At 41.8% G+C, this 19521-nt stretch overlaps 1 protein-coding gene across 2 annotated transcripts; it reads left to right on the plus strand.

Annotated features, from left to right (window-relative positions):
* The first annotated feature begins 300 nt into the window (after window positions 1-300).
* On the plus strand, window positions 301-19036 carry LOC112257579 (integral membrane protein DGCR2/IDD). Of its 2 annotated transcripts, XM_024431248.2 has the most exons (11): window positions 301-685; window positions 11088-11120; window positions 12195-12317; window positions 13402-13500; window positions 13651-13861; window positions 13990-14066; window positions 14247-14429; window positions 14682-14885; window positions 15085-15231; window positions 15639-15875; window positions 16018-19036. In XM_024431248.2, exons 1-11 carry the CDS (start codon window positions 604-606, stop codon window positions 16242-16244), a joined length of 1623 nt encoding a protein of 540 aa, XP_024287016.1. In that variant the 5' UTR covers window positions 301-603; the 3' UTR covers window positions 16245-19036. The 2 variants fall into 2 exon arrangements, with proteins under 2 accessions (XP_024287016.1, XP_024287017.1); XM_024431249.2 differs by lacking the exon at window positions 11088-11120.
* The last annotated feature ends 485 nt before the right edge of the window (window positions 19037-19521 follow it).

Raw genomic sequence — 19521 nt, forward strand, 5'->3', positions numbered from 1 at the left:
ATGATGCCTACATGTATACATTAAGAAAATAATTATAATCAATGTGTGAATTGATAAAAAAATTACTTTCATTACATTTCATGAAACGTTTCAATACCCATGCATAAGATGTTTAGAACATTATTTTAAAAAGCTGTTGTCCATTAAGTTCTGTTGAAATTCAAGTATAGCCTAATTTGCAATCACTAAAAACCAACCAATTATTCAAAAACGAATGCTGTTTCACTACGGATACAATTATGTTAGCTACTGTAACACATGTATACAATAACCTTAACTCCGCCCCAACTCGCAATCTGATCGGCTGTGTGGCGTGTTTTGGATTGTTGTGACTGGAGAATGGAGCCATCTTGTTTTATTTCTGTCCTGGAATACATTGGGCAGGCCGAACGAAAAACAGGGCTTTCGAATAATGATGTAGCTAGTTAGTGCGCTTGCTAACAATATTGCATATATTTGTATGTTTAGTGCTTCCACCACTCTAAATGTATTTGAATGACTAGGTACTGTCTTTGGCGTGTATTAGGGTCAAAGCAAACGCGTTGGTTCAGGTGTCAGTTTATTTTATTTCTGAGTAGAGGAGTTACTATGAATGGAGGATAAATGTTGCCAAAGGCTGACAGCAGCAGTTACGTTCTCCTCTCTCTTCTCTTCGTCCTCACATTAACAGACCCACCACGGGCAGGTAAGACCGATGAAATGCAATTGGGTGTAATTTGTCACAATGTCGGATCTTAGTATACCGGTGAGCTATGCTAGGCCTATTTGCACGGGAATTTAGTTAGTGTAGATGGCGTTTGTAATTTATCCCGGGTCTTAATTTATGCTGCTGGCTAGCCACTTACTGCGTAGCTAACAAACGTTAACGTAAATTATTTTTGCAAAAAAAGGTATTATATGGGGATATAGTTAAATATTGAGCTGTAAGTTAGCTACATTTTGCAGTTCCAGCGTCGGTGTGGCTCGTTGTAACTAGCCTGCTGAACGTTTTTAGTATTGTGCAGTTTTAGCTAGCTAACTAACATGACTAGCTACGTGAAATTGGGGTGCTCCACGTTATTTCTAGAACCCAGTACTACTAACGTTAGTTACTAGCTAGTTCACCAGTAATTTAGCCGATTAAACTCAACTCCAGGATGCGATGGAGTTGAGCGGCAACTAGTGTTGGCGGACTGGAGCTCCGACGTTACATACAATTACGTTTTTATCCAAAACTACTGGTTCAGCATCCGAAGAATAGCCCACAATTACACACGGCATTGATCGGTGTAATTGCGGGCCATTCCTTGGGTAGTTTATGTGATGTCGGAGCTCCAGTCCGCCTACCCCATTCATAGATGCGGTAAAGAGGTCAATGGAATTCAACACAAACAATGGAAATATCTCCTCTTGCCCCCCAGCAAAATGAGCCTACATTTAGGCAAATGTTTGTGTATTTCACACTGTTGATGTAAACATCGGAGTGTTGTGCTTGTATGGATGTCAACCCGAATACATGTTCATGTCATCGTTTTTGTCCACGCTTGTGTAATTTATGACCATTAGAGGGGGTTACTCGACAAGCCATTTGTTTTACTGTTACAAACTGTCATACTATTTGTGCAACTAAATAATCAACTGCATTGCAGTTGAAAACGACTTTGACTACCACCACTGATTTATTTTTTGTATACCACTAGTTTAATACGCCTATTGACGGTAGTATCTTCTGACCGGGAGTGTTTTGTTAAGAGCCCTGACTCTTGCTCTAAACATTAACACGCATTGCTTGCGGTACGGTTTTGTAAACATAAGGAACGTATCCTTTATATAAGCGAGAATTTAGGGAGGGGGGATTGAAATTATGTCGATGTGATATGAAAGTAGAGGGATTTATGTTTTTAGAACCGTACCACAATTGAGTCGATTCACGTTTCGATGGTTGTTTGGCTGTTTTTTGACGTTTGGAGCCAATTCGCCTTTAAACAGAACATGTTGTTAACAAGCTGCATTTCAGATAGAAAGCAGATGGGTTAGTTGACAACGTCATGATAACGTTGTGCGCGCTTCCATTGGGCACACGTCAGCGTGTTGTGATTCTGGATGGCCGATTGCTAGCAAAAATGATAAACTGACATTTGGGGGAATTGTAAGTGGCTAGTTTCATAATGTTATTGAAACCATGTCTTGAGGTGTTTTGACTGATTTCATGTCAATGCTAAAATTATCTAGCTGGTTAGCTATCAAATTGCATTAGTCACATGCGCCGAATACAACAGGTGTAGGTAGACCTTACAGTGAAATGCTTACTTACTTAACCAACAATGCAGTCAACAAAAAAATACAGATAAGAAGAGAAAAGTAACAAGTAATTAAATAGCAGCAGTGAAATAGCAATGTATTTGAGACAAGTGGTCATTGTGCAATTTTGTTTTGTTTTTCAATAAACATTGGAGACGAATGATATTTTACACGTTAACAATCTAAGCAAACCCTGTCTGTTTTGCCACAATTGCGCGCGTGTCGGTTTTGTTGCTAAACAACCAATCCATCTACATGCACGAAGTTTCACCAGAGCTAGGTAGCCAGCTAACGTTAGGTTGCTAAGTCGCAGGAGCAACAAAAGACTGGGCCAAATGTTGTTTTACGTTAGATATAGGTAGCTATCTAATGTTGTGGCGTTAGATTTAAAATCCGATTAACTAACTAACTGAAATACGAAGAAGCATTGTATTAGCTGCTACTCAATTTGCATTGACCTTTAGTTTGCATCAACCTTCCGGTTACTGGCCCAGTGCTCTAACCACTACCCTACTGCTCCGCCAAGCTGTGTTGTCTCCTTGAACCCATGCACTGATTTGGGGTATTATTGCCTTTTGCACACCTGTGAAATGTAGAGAGCTCTCATGATCCTCATGAAATGCCTAGTTTGTGTCGTTGAATAAAAGCAATGGCACAAATGGTGTAACTTTTTGAGTATTGTTGGCCCAGAGCGCATCTATGGTCATTGACTGGAGATTAGCCTCCTCTGTCAGTATAGCACGTGTTCAGATGGCAATGGGTCCGCCCTGTGTGGGGGTTAACCTCTAAAAGCCGGCGGGGGGGTTTCTTCTCAGCTAACATATGGAATTGTTTTAGAATGGTCATACCATGCATCATTTAGATATTTGATTTGGAATTTTAGAACCCCTTTAAGTATAAAATAAAAATATATATCAATATTTTTGGTTAAAATATTGAAATTGGCATTTACTACTATAGCCCATAGAAATGCATTGAATAACACATTCATGGATTTACTGTACAGTATTTATCTTCACTGTACTGTCAACTTGTGACCCCAATTGTGGTTTGTAACTACTGTGATTTCCCATTGCAGAAATGCTGCTACAGATTTTTAATCCCTTCAAAATACTTCATAAACAAAGGTGATGTCATTAAAGACACAAATTGATTGATCTGCCTTCACCTTAGGAGGGAGAGGATTTATAAAATATCTTAAAGATACAGTGCATTTGGAAAGTTTCCTTTTTCCTCATTTTGTTACGTTACAGCCTTTTTCTAAAATTGATCAAATAAATGTTTCCCTTCATTCTACACCCAATACCCCATAATGACAAAGCAAAAATAGGTTTGACATTTTTTGTGAAATTATAAAAATACACATACCTTATTTACATAAGTATTCAGACCTTCTGCTGAGACTCAAAATTGAGCTCAGGTCTATCCTGTTTCCATTGATCATCCTTGAGATGTTTCTACAACTTGATTGGAGTCCACCTGTGGTAAATTCAATTGATTGGACATGATTTGGAAAGGCAGACACCGGTCTATATAAGGTCCCACAATTGACAGTTCATGCCAGAGCAAAAACCAAGCCATGATGTCAAATGAATTGTCTGTAGAGCTCTGAGACAGGATTGTGTCAGGCACAGATCTGGGAAGGGTGCCAAAAAAATTCTGCAGGATTGAAGGTCTCCAAGAACACAGTGGCCTCCATCATTCTAAAATGGAAGAAGTTTGGAACCACCAAGACTCTTCCTAGAGGTGGCCGCCCGGCCCAACTGAACAATCATGGGAGAAGAGCCTTGGTCAGTGAGCTAACCAAGAACCCGATGGTCATTCTTGACAGAGCTCTATAGTTCCTCTGTGGAGATAGAAGAACAACCATCTCTCAGCACTCTACCAATCAGGCTTTTATGGTAGTGGCCAGACGGAAGCCACTCCTCAGTAAAAGGTACATGACAGCCCGCTTGGAGTTTGCCAAAAGGCACCTAAAGGACTCTCAGACCATGAGAAACAAGATTCTCTGGTCTGATGAAACCAAGATTTAACTGTTCGGTCTGAATGCCAAGTGTCATGTTTGGGTGAAGCATGGTGGTGGCAGCATCATGCTGTGGGGGGTGTTTTTCAGCGGCAGGGACTGGGTGACTAGTCAGGATCGAGGGAGAGATAAACGGAGCAAAGTGCAGAGAGATCCTTGATGAAAACCTGCTCCAGAGCGCTCAGGGCCTAAGACTTGGGTGACGGTTCACTTTTCAACAGGAGAACGACCCAAAGCACACAGCCAAGACAACACAGGAGTGGTCTCTGAATGTCCTTGAGTGGCCCAGCTCAATCAGCCATCTCTGGGGAGACCTGAAAATAGCTTTGCAGCGACGCTCCCCATCCAACCTGACAGAGTTTGAGAAGATCGGCAGAGAAGAATGTGAGAAACTCCCCAAATACAGGTGTGCTAAGCTTGTAGTGTCATACCCAAGAAGACTCGATGCTGTAATCGCTGCCAAAGTAATGAGTACTCATGTAAATGTCATATTTAATTTTTTTTAATATGCATTTGCAACTGTAAAAAACAAGTTATTTGTCATTGGGTTTTGTGTGTTGATTTGAGGATTTAACAACAACTATTTAATCCATTTTAGAATAAAGGCTGTGTAACAATAAAATGTGGAAAACGTCAAGGGGTCTGAATTTTCGATTGCACTGTATATGCCTTAATTAAAAAGTAGACTCATCTTTCATTTCTCATGGGACGTTTTACATGGAAATCCTCATACATTTCTAAAGTGAAAAATCTGCATCTCAGCGTAATTCTCTTTTTGTAGACTTGCCCTGTAGCGTAAAGTTGCACTGGTCATGCTTTTGGCCAATGTACTTTTTTGTTGCCATATGTGGAGATGAGCTAAGCTATACCTTTTTGTAAACAAAAAAAACAAAAATTAAATTTGATTGCGTTATTTAAAAATAATTCTCACCAAGTAGCCTAAAAATTACTTAGGTTACCTGTTGTTGCCTTGAAACATTTTCTTTTCAAAAACATAAATCATCACCTGTTTAAATTGCAAGTAGTGTAAGAAGCTATTCTTTACTTCCAAAACCTCAATGTTTTCATTCAGGAGCTGGGTGAGAGAAGGGTGGTAATTGGCTGACTTGCTTAGTTGTGAATAGCCTACATCCCAACCCAGGCTATATTCTATGCTTGCATTTAAACTGGATGCTTTTGCTAATTGACTTTTTAAAAGCAATCAGTGACATTATTGTAAAGGTGGGTGGTCCCAAATTGTCCTGGTCCCATTTGGGTCAACTCAAAAATCTTTTTAGTAGATGTCATCTCCATTAGCTGTACATCTTTCGCATTTAAAATGCCAATGACAGAATATCTCTCAGTACATTGCATAAATGTGTATCCCCCTTCACAAGCTTGATGTTGGGTGAGTCCCCTTTCCTATGCAAAGAAACACAACTGGAGATGTTATGCACTAGCATGCAATGTCAATGAGATATATTTGATGCAACATGTATTGTCATTGACTAAAAAAATATGTTTTTGTACCCTTATACTAGCTAGCTGGGGGAGTCTAGTCCCAGAGGCAGTCTGTTCTGCAAATTGGTTCTGCATGCCTTCTTGACTTGGATACAATGTGTTGTCATGCATTTGTGCATGCACACACTGGTTACTGTCACAGTTATCTTGCTAGTTAAATTAGCTAGCTCATCAACCAGTATGTACTTCGCGATTTCCGCACAATGGCACTAATTAAGCCTTGAATCTCAGTGACCTCCCTGTCACCATTAGTCATCTAGCTAGCCGTTAGCCATCTTAGTTGCATCGGTTTCCATTGGACTAGAGCTTGCTAGCTAGTTATCATGTATCAGCCTATGCTGACTAGCGTTGCGAGCATGCTAACGTTAGCAAGCTGGCTAATGTCAATACACTTAGTTGTGGGTCTGCAAAATCAAGGCCAATGGTACTGAACTCATGACATCATGTTTCGACATTGTAGTGGCTATTGATGTTTTGGCTCATCCTTTATAACTACTGCTGTACATGCCTTTAAAAAAAATATATATATATACTGTCCATACTGTCTATAAACACCATTTATATAGTGTACCAGTCAAAAGTTTGGACACCTACTCATTCCAGAGTTTTTCTTTTACTTTTACTATTTTCTACATTGTAGAATAATAGTGAAGACATCAAAACTGTGAAATAACACACAGAATCATGTGCAGTCGTGGCCAAAAGTTTTGAGAATGACATATTATTTTTCAAAGTCTGCTGCCTCAGTGTCTTAGATATTTTTGTCAGATGTTACTATGGAATACTGAAGTATAATTACAAGCATTTCATAAGTGTCAAAGGCTTTTATCGACAATTACATGAAGTTGATGCAAAGAGTCAATATTTGCAGTTTTGACCCTTCTTTTTCAAGACCTCTGCAATCCGCCCTGGCATGCTGTCAATTAACTTCTGGGCCGCATTCTGACTCATGGCAGCCCATTCTTGCATAATCAATGCTTGGTGTTTGCAGAATTTGTGTTTTTTTGTTTGTTCACCCGCCTCTTGAGGATTGACCACAAGTTCTCAATGGGATTAAGCTCTGGGGAGTTTCCTGGCCATGGACCCAAAATATCCATGTTTTCTTCCCCGAGCCACTTAGTTATCACTTTTGCCTTATGGCAAGGTGCTCCATCATGCTGGAAAAGGCATTGTTCGTCACCAAACTGTTCCTGGATGGTTGGGAGAAGTTGCTCTCGGAGGATGTGTTGGTACCATTCTTTATTCATGGCTGTGTTCTTAGGCAAAATTGGCTGAGTGAGCCCACTTCCTTGGCTGAGAAGCAAGTCCCCAGTCCAACATGAATGGTCTCAGAATGCTTTACTGTTGGCATGACACAGGACTGATGGTAGCACTCACCTTGTCTTCTCCGGACAAGCTCTCCTTGAAGTTTTTCCGATAAATGGGAGGTGCCCCAAACAATCGGAAAGGGGAAGAGCAAAATGACTTTACATGTTATACATGTTATACATGTTAAAATATATGTTATATTCTTCAAAGTAGCCATCCTTTGCCTTGATGACAGCTTTGTACACTTGGCATTCACTCAACCAGCTTCATGAGGTAGTCCACCTGGAATGCATCTTAATTTAAAGGTGTGCCTTGTTAATTTGTGGAATTTCTTTCCTCAATGCATTTGATCCAATCAGTTGTGTTGTGACAAGGTAGTGGTGGTATACAGAAGATTGCCCTATTTGGTAAATCATGGCAAGAACAGCTCAAATAAGCAAAGAGAAATGACAGTCCATTAGTTTGACTGACCTTCATGTCTTAATCTGGAAAAATTCAAGGACGTTGAACGTTTCTTCAAGTGCAGTCGCAAAAACTATCAAGCGCTATGATGAAACTGGCTCTCATGAGGATCGTCACAGGAAAGGAAGACCCAGAGTTACCTCTGCTGCAGAAGATGAGTTCATTAGTTACTAGCCTCAGACAATGCAGCCCAAATAAATGCTTCACGGAGTTCAAGTAACAGACACAGCTCAACATCAACTGTTCAGAGGAGACTGTGAACCAGGCCTTCGTGGTCAAATTGCTGCAAAGAAACCACTACTAAAGGACACCAATAAGAAGAAGAGACTTGTATGGGCCAAGAAACACAAGCAATCGACATTAGACCATTTGAAATCTGTCCTTTGGACTGATGAGTCCCAATTTGAGATTTTTGGTTCCAGCCACTGTGTCTTTTGTGAGACGCAGAGTAGGTGAACAGATGATCTCTGCATGTGTAGTTCCCACCGTGAAGCCTGGAGGAGGCGTTGTGGGGGTGCTTTGCTTGTGACACTGTCTGTGATTTATTTAGAATTCGAAGGCACACTTAACCAGCATGGCTACCACAGCATTCTGCAGCGATACACCATCCCATATAGTTTGGGCTTAGTCCCACTGTCATTTTGTTTTTCAACAGGACAATGACTCAACACACCTCTTGGTTGTGTAAGGGCTATTTGACCAAGAAGGAGAGTGATTGAGTTGTGCATCAGATGATCTGGTCTCCACAATCACCCGACCTCAAGAGGTTTGGAATGAGTTGGACTGCAGAGTGAAGGAAAAGCAGCCAACAAGTGTTAACAATATGTGGGAACTCCTTCAAGACCTGTTGAATAGCATTCCAGGTTAAGCTGGTTGAGAGCATGCCAAGAGTGCAAAGCTGTCAAGGCAAAGGGTGGTTACTTTGAATAATCTCAAATATAAAAAACATTTTGATATAACACTTTTTATTTTGGTTAGTACATGATTCCATGTGTGGTTTTGATGTTTAACCCATTATTCTACAATCTATGCCCTCACGAACCATCAAAAAAGCAAAGCGTCAATATAGGATTAGAATTGAATCCTACTGCACCGGCTTTGACGCATATCAGATGTGGCAGGGCTTGAAAACTATTACGGACTACAAAGGGAAACCCAGACGCGAGCTGCCCTGCCCAGTGATGTGAGCCTACCAGACAAGCTAAATGCCTTTTTATGCTCGCCACGAGGCAAGCAACACTGAAGCAAGCATGAAAGCACCAGCAGTTCTGGATGACTGGCTACCGAGAGTGTTATCACACAATGTGAACAAAACATTTTAAACAGGTCAACATGCACAAAGCCGCTGGGCCAGATGGATTACCAGTATGTGTACTCAAAGCATGCGTGGACCAACTGTCAAGTGTCTTCACTGACATTTTCAACCTCTCCCTGACCGAGTCTGTAATACATACATGTTTCAAGCAGACCACCATAGTGCCCAAGGAAGCGAAGGTAACCTGCCTAAATGATTACCGCCCCTTGGCACTCACGTCGGTAGCCATGTAGTGCTTTGAAAGGCTGGTCATGGCTCTCATCAACAGCTTCCTCCCCTAGATCCACTCCAATTCGCATACAGCCTCCACAGATGACACAATCTCAATTGCACTGAACATTGCCCTTTCTCACCTGCACAAAAGGAACACCTACATGAGAATGCTGTTCATTGACTACAGCTCAGCTCAGCGTTCCATCATTCAAACAGTTTTAGAAACTTCTGAGTGTTTTCTATCCAATAATACTAATAATATGCATATATTAGCATCTGGGACAGAGTAGGAGGCAGTTCACTCTGGGCACGCTATTCATCCAAAAGTGAAATGCTGCCCCCTATCCCAAAAAGGTTAAGGGCTTGTAAGTAAGCATTTCACGGTAAAGTCTACACTTGTTGTATTTGGCGCATGTGACACAAAGAAAAACCCTTGAAATTAGTAGACGTGTCCAAACTTTTGAATGGTACTGTATGTGTACACCCCTTCAAATGAGTGGATTCAGCTATTTCAGCTACGTCTGTTGCTGATGGGAGTATAAAATCAAGAAACACAGCCATGCAATTTCCATAGACAAACATTGGCTGTAGAATAGTCCGTACTGAAGAGCTCAGTGACTTTCAAAGTGGCATCGTCATAGGATGCTACCTTTCCAACAAGTCAGTTTGCCAAATGTCTGCTCTGCTAGAGCTGCCCCGGTCAACTGTGAATGCTGTTATTGTGAAGTGGAAATACCTATGAGCAACAACGGCTCAGCCGCGAAGTGGGTAGGCCGCACAAGCTCTCAGAATGGGGCCGGCGAGTTTTGAAGCGCGTAAAAAAAAAAAACGTCTGTCCTCTGTTGCAAATCTCACTGCCGAGTTCCAATCTGCCTCTGCTAGCAACGTCAGCACAAGAACTGTTCATCGGGAAAGTCATGAAATGGCCAAGCAACCGCACAAAAGCCTAAGATCAGCATGTGCAATGCCAAGTGGTGTAAAGCTCGCCGCCATTGGACTCTAGAGCAGTGGAAACGCGTTCTCTGGAGTGATGAATCACACTTTCCCGTCTGGCTGAATCTGGGTTTGGCGGATGCCAGGAGAACGTTACCTGCCCGAATGCGTACTGCCAACTGTGACGTTTGGTGGAGGATGAATAATGTTTTTTTTTTCATGGTTTGGGCTAGGCACCTTAGTTCCAGTGAAGGGAATTCTTAATGCAACATCATACAATGACATGCTAGACGATTCTGTGATTCCAACTTTAACAGTTTGAAGGACCTTTCCTGTTTCAGTATGACAATGCCCCTGTGCACAAAGCGAGGTCTATACAGAAATGGTTTGTCGATCGACGTGGAAGAACTTGACTGGCCTGCACAGAGTCCTGACCTCAACCCCATCGAACACCTATGGGATGAATTAGAAAACCAACTGTGAGCCAGACCTAATCGCCCAACATCAGTACCTGACCTTACTAATGCTCTTGTGGCTGAATGGAAGCAAGTCCCCGCGCAATATCCAACTTCTATTGGAAATCCTTCCCAGAAGAGTGGAGGCTGTTTATAGCAGCAAAGGGGGGACCAACTCCATATTAATGCCCATGATTTTGGAATGAGATGTTCGATGAGGTGTCCATACTTTTGTACATGTAGTGTATATGGACTCTGACATTGCTCGTTCTGTTTCTTTCTTTTGGATTTGTGTGTATTGTTTTGTATTACTGTAATGTTGGAGCTAGAAACATACGCATTCCACCACACCTGTGATAACATCTGCAAAATATGTGTACTCGCCCAATACATTTTGATTTGTGGTCCTTTGTAGCTCAGTTGGTAGAGCATGGAGCTTTTAACGCCAATACCACCAATATGTAAAATGTATGCACCCATGACTGTAAGTCGCTTTGCTAAATAGCTTAATATATTATGTGGTGGAACATTCCCAACTAGGAATGTGTTGAGATTTAAGGGGTTAGTTCATCAGAAATTGCTTTTTGTTTTGTTTCAGGTCCAAGGCTAGCTCTGGCAAGATTATTGTCAGGTAAGCAGCGTCTCCTCTGTTAGTGCAGTGTATCTGTAGGTCTGCCAGTCTCCAGCAATTTTGGGTTACTTTGTTCTATTCTCAGCTTGTGCCTATTTAATATTCCCATTCACAGCAGTGCTTTGTTTTTCCATTAACTTAGGTATTTTCTCTAACCAGTTTTTATGCAACATTTCGTTCAACAATACTGAACTACTTTCGAAGAATCCTGTTAGTCCAGTGTCTAGACTATCTGTTCAGTGCCATAGAGGGAAGAGTTTTTGTATTTTTTTCCCCTGCGTTCTTAGACAGCTGGGCCTAATACTCCCTCCTCACGGGAAAAGCCCTGACAGGCATCCCCTATGCTGTCTCATGTTAATCACACATGCCACAGAGACGCTGACCCACTTAATACTGCCCCTGTGTTACTAATGGGTATAGGGGTAGACACTGTAAAATAAGGTTAGGCCTTGTTTTATTCTGATATATGGCCCCTTTAGGCTAACTGATTTTGTTCTGGCCCCTTTAGGCTAACTGATTTATTTTATGGCCTTTTTTTAGATACTATGTTAGGCCCTAATGTATGTCCCTCATTTCGATTGTTTCTCATGTTTTTGTGAGTCCGTTTAAGTTGTTTCTATGCGCAGGTCTCAAACACTCAATGATAACCCCTGTTTGTTTCAGTGATAATGATATGAGTTGTTTTAATGTAGCTAATCTGTTTTATTTTAAGCACCAGACCTGAATTGAACTAAGTCAAAATACCTGAGGTATTGCTGCATTCCCTTCCAGTTTTCCCCTTGATGCTTTATTTTATTCATTTGTTTCCTGGGAAGTTTTTATTCTAGAAAGCATCAGGTGCATTGTTAATGTAATGTGCATGATAAATGGTGAAAACCTTTTTTCTTATTTGTCTGTCAGTGACATGTCTCTGTAATAATACTAAAAGCAGTAAATGCTAAATCTTTCATTGACTTGTCTTTCAGTTCTTTACAATTGGTAAGCAGGTATGGGAGAGAATAAAAACTGGCAGTGACCATGTCATAACTACAGGGGGCACTGTGTTGTCTATCTTTAATCTGTGCTGTATTTCAGAACTGCGCTGCAGCCCTGGACAGTTTGCCTGCCGCAGTGGGAAGATGCAATGCATCCCCATGTCCTGGCAGTGTGACGGCTGGGCGGCTTGTGAGGACAAGAGCGATGAGTTGGACTGCCCCCGTGAGTGAAACATTTTACCCAGACTCCAAGCTGAACTCTGGTCCCCTTTCCAAACAATTAGGGCTGGGAATTGCCAGGGACCTCATGATACCATCATGATACTTGGGTGCCAATACGATAAGTATTGCGATTCTCAGGGTTCTATATTTATTGCAATTCGATACTGCAATTTGATGTTGCAGAAATTATTACTTACTATACAGTGCCTTCAGAAAATATTCACACCCCTTGACTTTTTCCACATTCTGTTGAGTTACAGATTGCCACAAAATCGAATAAATGTTAAATTCTATGGCCTACATACAATACCCCATAATGTCAGTGGAATTCTTTTTTTTATTAATTAAAAAGGAAGTTAATAAATATTCAAACCCTTTGTTATGGCAAGCCTAAATAAGTTCAGGAGAAAAAATTTGTCTGAACATGTCACGTAATAAGTTGTATGGACTAAATTATTATTATTTAAAACAAATACAAATTGGAGTAAAAGTATCTGCCAAAATAGTATTGCGATATGTAACTATCGATTGATTTAGAAAACAACCTTCTAAACGTCAGGGGAAACGCCAAACTCATTCTGAGTAAATGTTTTCTCAACGCCTTTTATTGTGAGCTTTGTTTGTTTGTTCTCTCTTGCGGAGATGGTTTGATATTGCAGTAGTAAGCGGTTGAAGGAAATCTTATTGTTTCCATTACTTAATTCCTGAATTGGCGCTGGTCCCTTGATCTCTGGCTGCATAATAGGAATTATGGAAAGGATTGGGTTCACACACAGCATGTGACCTTCTATAACATGGCCATTTTCTTTCATCTTGACTGTGTGCATATTACATTATTTGATAAATGGTGGCAAAAGCAGTTAGAAATGGTTTTATGTGTATTTATTGTCATGGGAAAGAACTAGATGTTTTTGCCATTGATGACCTGTGAATGGTCTAAATAAACAGTTTTCTTCCCCTTAATGAAAAGTCCCTTGTCAACAAACAAAGCTGTCTTCAGGTTTTTATGAACTGCAGCCAGTCACCACAGTACATTCCTTCTATTTAAATACTGCCTCTTACTTCTCTCCCGTCCTCCCTTTCAGCCATGAAAGAGGAGACGTTTCACTTTGCCAATGGGTTTGGTAATGGGTTTGACCAAGTGGAAGATGTCATCGGTGTGGCCCAGCCTGTGCGCTTTAACAGTAAGACCCACGTTTAACTCTCCCTCCATGAACCCTTCACTCACTTTTCATCCCAAAAAATATTAGAATTTGTTGTTGCTAAAATAACCTATGGAAAGCTTTGTTACTGGACATATTGTAGGAGCTCTAAAGTACCTTTCCCTTCCACAGAGAAGTGCCCTAGTGGGTGGCATCACTACGAGAAGACAGCCAGTTGTTACAAAGTGTACCTAAGGAATGAGAACTACTGGCAGGCTGTGGACACGTGTCAGAAAGTCAATGGCTCGTTGGCGACCTTCGTCACCAACGAGGAACTGCAGTTCATCCTCAAGATTGAGGTGGATTTCGATGAGGAAGTGTGTGAGCGCAGAGACCAGTGCAAGTGAGTGTTTGCTAAGGATGTGTTGCATGAAGTAATAATGTTGAAATGAATGCCTGAAGGCTGAAGCAGATTTAGTTACTGTACAGACTCATTTCTTATTATTTAATCCACTTTCCACTTTGTTTCAGGTTCTGGGTGGGTTACCAGTATGTCATCACCAATCAGAACCATTCACTGGAGGGCCATTGGGAAGTGTCATATAAAGGTGGGTGCGGACTTTGTTCATTTTAATTAAAGTATATTGTGCTTGAATCTCACTGAAAACGAGCTAAAGGGAGCAAATGCAACTCATTGTCATGCTCAAACAGCCATGATCAGTCAAAGCATTAAACCTGTATTTGGCTTACGATTCATCTGGTTCCTTTCTTTCACGGTTCCCTTACAGGGTCGATGCAGGTGTTCCTGCCGCCAGAGGGCCTGACTAACTTTGGAGAGGCATCTTCGACCCAGGACAACATCTTCTGTGCCCAGCTGCAGCGCTTTCAGATCAAGAGTATGAACGAACGCGGCCTTCACAGCTGGCATGCCGAGAACTGCTACAAGAAGTTCCCCTTCCTGTGCAAGAGGAGTATGTCTGCTCTCATCAAAACCAAATGACCTATGCAGCTTAACAGGAGGTCAAAGTAGCTTGATTGTAATAAGTGTAGATGCTCAGCTGAAACCTGGTTGTTTGAGTCATAAGATTCATGTAATTCTGTATCTAAAGCCTTGGGTGCTGTAATGCTTACCCAAGTCAGGGAAGTCCAGCATCCTTTGTTGTGTTAGTGTAGGTGTAGTTATTGGTTGGTTTTGGTCTTAAACCTTTGATTGTCTTTATCAGGGCAGACATGTGTGGACATAAAGGACCAGGTGGTGACCGAGGGGTACTACTTCACCCCTAAGGGGGAAGACCCGTGCCTGAGTTGCACATGTCACAACGGCGAGCCAGAGATGTGTGTGGCTGCGCTGTGCAATCGGCCAGAGGGCTGCAAGAACTTCGGCAAGGACCCCAAGGAGTGCTGCAAGTTCACCTGCCTGGACCGAGGTACTATCCAACTACTCACACAATTCCCTGAACAAAAACTAGAAACTATGGGTGTTGTGAATGTTTCACAAGGGGGAGCTCGAAATTTTGATCTCTTGTCCTGTCACGTTGTTCAACAATATTTGGCACTGTAAATTCAGGAGAGAGAATTCAGAAACACTTCAAATGTATAAAAATGTGGACCCTGTCTGTCTTTTAGAAGGCAGCAGCCTGTTTGACTCTATGGCCAGTGGGATGCGTCTGATTGTCAGCTGTATCTCCTCCTTCCTCATCCTCTCTCTGCTGCTCTTCATGGTGCACAGGCTCCGGCAGCGCAGACGCCAGCGCATCCAAACACTCCTTGGAGGTAACCATACGCATCATATAATCACACTCATACAAACAACGGGTGGCACCAAGTTTGCATTTTTTTTTTAACCTTTATTTAACCAGGCAAGTCAGTTAAGAACAAATTCTTATTTACAATGACTGCCTACACCAGCCAAACTTGGACGATGCTGCGCCAATTGTGCTCTGCCCTATGGGACTCCCAATCCCTTCTGGAAAAGCCCTGTTTGGCCTTTAAACAAACACAGGGAACGGAACGCCTCTCCTAATCACTCTGTACTTGCCTCTAGCCTGTCTCTGGTACGTCAGTGTATTCAAATGTGTATGCATTTTAGTAGTAAAACCTAATCAACATCATTGAATGATGATTGGTTGGTTTTAATTGGTCTCACTCAGACTTTCTCTTTTCTCTCTCTCTCTCCTCAGTTCACCATTTCAACCTTGGGCGGAGAGTCCCAGGCTTTGACTACGGCCCGGACGCTTTTGGCACTGGCCTCACTCCCCTGCACCTCTCTGATGATGGAGAGAGAGGTGCATTTCATTTCCAGGAACCTCCCCCTCCCTACGCTGCCTATAAATACCCTGACATCCAGCACCCAGATGACCCCCCTCCTCCCTACGAAGCCTCCATCAACCCCGACAGCGTCCTCTATGTGGACCTCGGTAGGACCACCCTGTGCTGTTAATGTGTTTTCCTCACTTTCTGTGAAAGCAGTTGATTTTTTTTTCTTCTAGATTCACATACTAGGTTGAGTATCTAACTGTTTCTGAACCCTGTCATCACTGTTCTCGTTGTTCTCAACAGCACGCCATGGTGTTCAGATGATCCCTAGTCAGATGAGGGACGTGGTAGATGCCATGACAGACGCCCCAGCGCCACCTCTCCCTGTGCCAATGTCCTCCCAGGAGCGGGAGGACTCCATGGACAGCAGCACCCTCCTGGTGGGGCCTGACACCCCCACAGACAGCCACACCCCTGACTCCATGCCTGTAGACTGCAGCAACCGCTCCTCCCTCAGCACCGTGGTATAGGACTAAGGGGGGCGGGGAGCTGCTCCCGCCTGGACCCATACTTTGAGAGAGGAGGGCAGTGGCAGACTGGTCTATCACATGGGTTCTGTTAGTTAGAAGAGACTGGGATGGGATGGAAAAAGACAGTGTAGAGACGGTATCAGGGTAGACTGAAGGACCAGTCCACTTCTTGAGGTGTGAGGAAAATCGGACTGGTGTGTTTCTTGATCAGGTGAACTGAAACCAAGTGGGTGTTTGTCAGAAACGTAACCTCTACAGTTGAACTTAAATGCAGTGGATCAGACCGCTTTCGTATAGGTGAATACAGATGGATGAGTAAGGCAATCAAATGGATCTGGAAGACTGACTCTGTACAGACAAGACACACTACACCAGGCTGAGCTACTGCTTTTAGTTTTCATTGGACAAAGCTTTTGAATTATTTGGTTTGTTTGAGCTTCATGCTCAAGATTTCCCCCAATATAAACACTCCCTCAGGCATTACACCAGGTAATAATGAAGGGGGAGGTAGATGGTTCCACTTCAGCTTAAGTCCTTTGCCCTTCTTAATTTGCATCCTACTGCTTATGTCCTGGAGGCTGAGGCAGAACTTGGATTGTCAGTTATTGACAATGACTCGCATGACTCTGCTCTCTCTCCAAAGTCTCCTCCATGAATTAAATACATTGTTTTCCTATCCCAAGCATTGCCTCTGAACTTGGATTTTTGCCCTCTCCAATCAATCTGATATGCTAAGACGTCTTTGAGATTGATAGCACAATGGTAAATAGAACAATGAGAGGTTCTTCTACAAGAGGTTTTTCAACCTTGCAGAAATATTTAGGTATGGTTATTGTTAGCTCCAGCTAACACACTGCTATGTATTGACGAGGTAAATGCTACAACTTTTACAAGAATCTTGCAACAATATTGTATTTTGTTCATGAGTTTTTGTTGAAGTAGTTGTCCATTGGTTGAGTATTGTCCTTTTCTTGGGTAAGAAATAGGCTGGGAATTGTTGGGACCTGAACATAGATGATGGGTCCCTCATGTTAGTCAATGAGTTCACCACATGAAAGAGAATGTCACTGGTGAGTGAGAATTAAGGTTAGAGCTTCATGTGTAGCTTGTAGCAATGGTTACTTGCTGTTTTGTACCCAATGAAATGTGTAAAAGTAAACTTATTTAGATAGTGTTCTTTTCATTAAATCATATTAACGATTAATACTAAATTCATTGGTAAAACAATCTGTTACTTGACTGCGTATGTGTGAGTGTATGTATGCACACGTATATAAAAACCAAACTTTGTTTTTCAACATTTTGCACATCACCTGTTTGCCAAGTAGCTCTGTGCATTTGCTTTCAATGTCATGAAGTATTTTAAAACTGAATATATTTTGCAAGCAACTGATAACGTGGGGAAGTGTAACAATCATCAATTGTGTCATTTTTGGAAGCTGCCACTGGATTCACTGTAATATATTTTCTTGTCAATGTACAATGTCAGCTCAGTGTATTTTAGTTTGACTATAACTTGGCAAAGGTGATATGACATTGGAGGTTTACCTGGTTAGGTTCTAACAGTAGCATATATGGCATTGGGTGGCCAACCCCCTTTCTCATGTTTTATGATAAAGATGGACAAGGAAAGTCTAATGTAGTAAAGAAAAAAACCCATAGGAAAGCCACATAATTTGACCCCAATGTGACTCAAGGTGTAAAGACCTGTGAGAGCCCTGTTCAGTTCTTCTGTTGTGCTTGTTCACCTGTAGAGTTGAAAGGCCAAAGGAGTTAGAAGGCTACGATGGCAGGCCTATGAAAGCACAAACACCCCTATCAGGGTTTTGGAACTACTTTGGTCTTTGCCCTTACCAGCCAGGATCTACAAAGCATGGTAATCTATTTGGCTGTAGTCGATCACCAGCAGCACTGAAATTGGGGGGAAGATCCACCTTGAGAATCACAGCTGTGTGTGTGTGTGTGTGTGTGTGTGTGTGTACACTGTGTTTATGTACAGCTGTATGTAGCATTGCATCGTCATTTTTTTTATGTTCTTCGGTAGGTCTTAAGTTGTTTTTTGTATTTTCTTTCAACATAGACAATCCTTTTGTGGATTATACAAGGAAATTATGTTATGATTTGTAAAAAAAAATGTTTATTGTAAACTTGGTGTTCATGTATGGGGGATGGTGTTTGGGAATCAGATCTCTCCATCTTTGGACTCCCGAGTGACGCAGTGGTCTAAGGCACTGCATCTCAATGCTTGAGGCGTCACTACAGACACCCTGGTTCGATTCAAGGCTGTATCACAACCGGCCGTGATTGGGAGTCCCATAGGGCGGCGCACAGTTGGCCCAACGTTGTCCGGGTTTGGCCGGTGTAGGCCGTCAGTAAAGAATACATTCTTATTTACAATGACTTGCCTAGTTACATTTAATAAATAATCATCTTTGGTGTGAGTGTGTTTTCAGCTTGTAGGACCTACAGTACATGTTTTAGTAGAGGCATGATGAGAGAACAGAATTCTAATTTTCATCTTGGCCCAGGTTCAGCTTACAGATGCTTGCCTACAGGTTGATGTAGATGCATGCATTGGAACCCCTGCTGCATTTACACAAGTTGATTTGCTATCGATAGTCACAATGGTGGTGTGAAAAAAATAACTTTCAATGTGTTATAAAATGCAATAGCTGATATTTTATTTCATAGCTTTTAAATTGTAATTGTTTGCTTCTTTTGCAGGGGTCTCTGTTTTTCTGAGGTTGAGGTACATCTAATTAAATGCCAAATAAACTGTACAATGAAGGATAGCTGCCTGTTGTGTGTTAGGCCTGTAGTGGTAGCAGAACACTTGAGACCATAGGATAAATAGGCCTACCTATACAAGCCTATAGGTCTTGGCATATGTCAAGGAAATCCCTCAGCCATTGTGACCAAATATGAGGGGATTAAGATGAGATGTGAAAATCCCTAAACACTGAGATGTGTGTTGCTGATGAAGAAGGGGAGCCCTGGAAGCTGTTAAGGAATTGAAATCTACATCTTGGCAGTGATGCTGAAACAAAAGACGTAAGATTTATTAGTCAGACCATATCAAGCATCAGTAGCCTATTACATCATACATCTGCATCTGAGTGGGACAGCAGGTGGATTTTAGGCCTATACACATACCGTATACCTGTCTCTTCCTTCGACAGGTGCCCTTTTAGAGGCAGACCACTTTGCAAGGATATATATAGTACACAAATACATTGGAAAAATGAACAGTGCTAACGTTTCACTCTGATACTGTACA

Source organism: Oncorhynchus tshawytscha, linkage group LG09, assembly GCF_018296145.1.
Source record: "Oncorhynchus tshawytscha isolate Ot180627B linkage group LG09, Otsh_v2.0, whole genome shotgun sequence".
NCBI classification, from domain to species: domain Eukaryota; kingdom Metazoa; phylum Chordata; class Actinopteri; order Salmoniformes; family Salmonidae; genus Oncorhynchus; species Oncorhynchus tshawytscha.

What these genes read in the sequence shown, in the direction of transcription:
- LOC112257579 (XM_024431248.2), top strand. Translation starts at nt 604, where the DNA reads ATGTTGCCAAAGGCTGACAGCAGCAGTTACGTTCTCCTCTCTCTTCTC. An exon ending in AACAGACCCACCACGGGCAG is followed by an intron (nt 686 to 11,087) that starts GTAAGACCGATG and finishes GTTTTGTTTCAG; the next exon opens with GTCCAAGGCTAGCTCTGGCA. An exon ending in CCCCTTCCTGTGCAAGAGGA is followed by an intron (nt 14,430 to 14,681) that starts GTATGTCTGCTC and finishes TGTCTTTATCAG; the next exon opens with GGCAGACATGTGTGGACATA.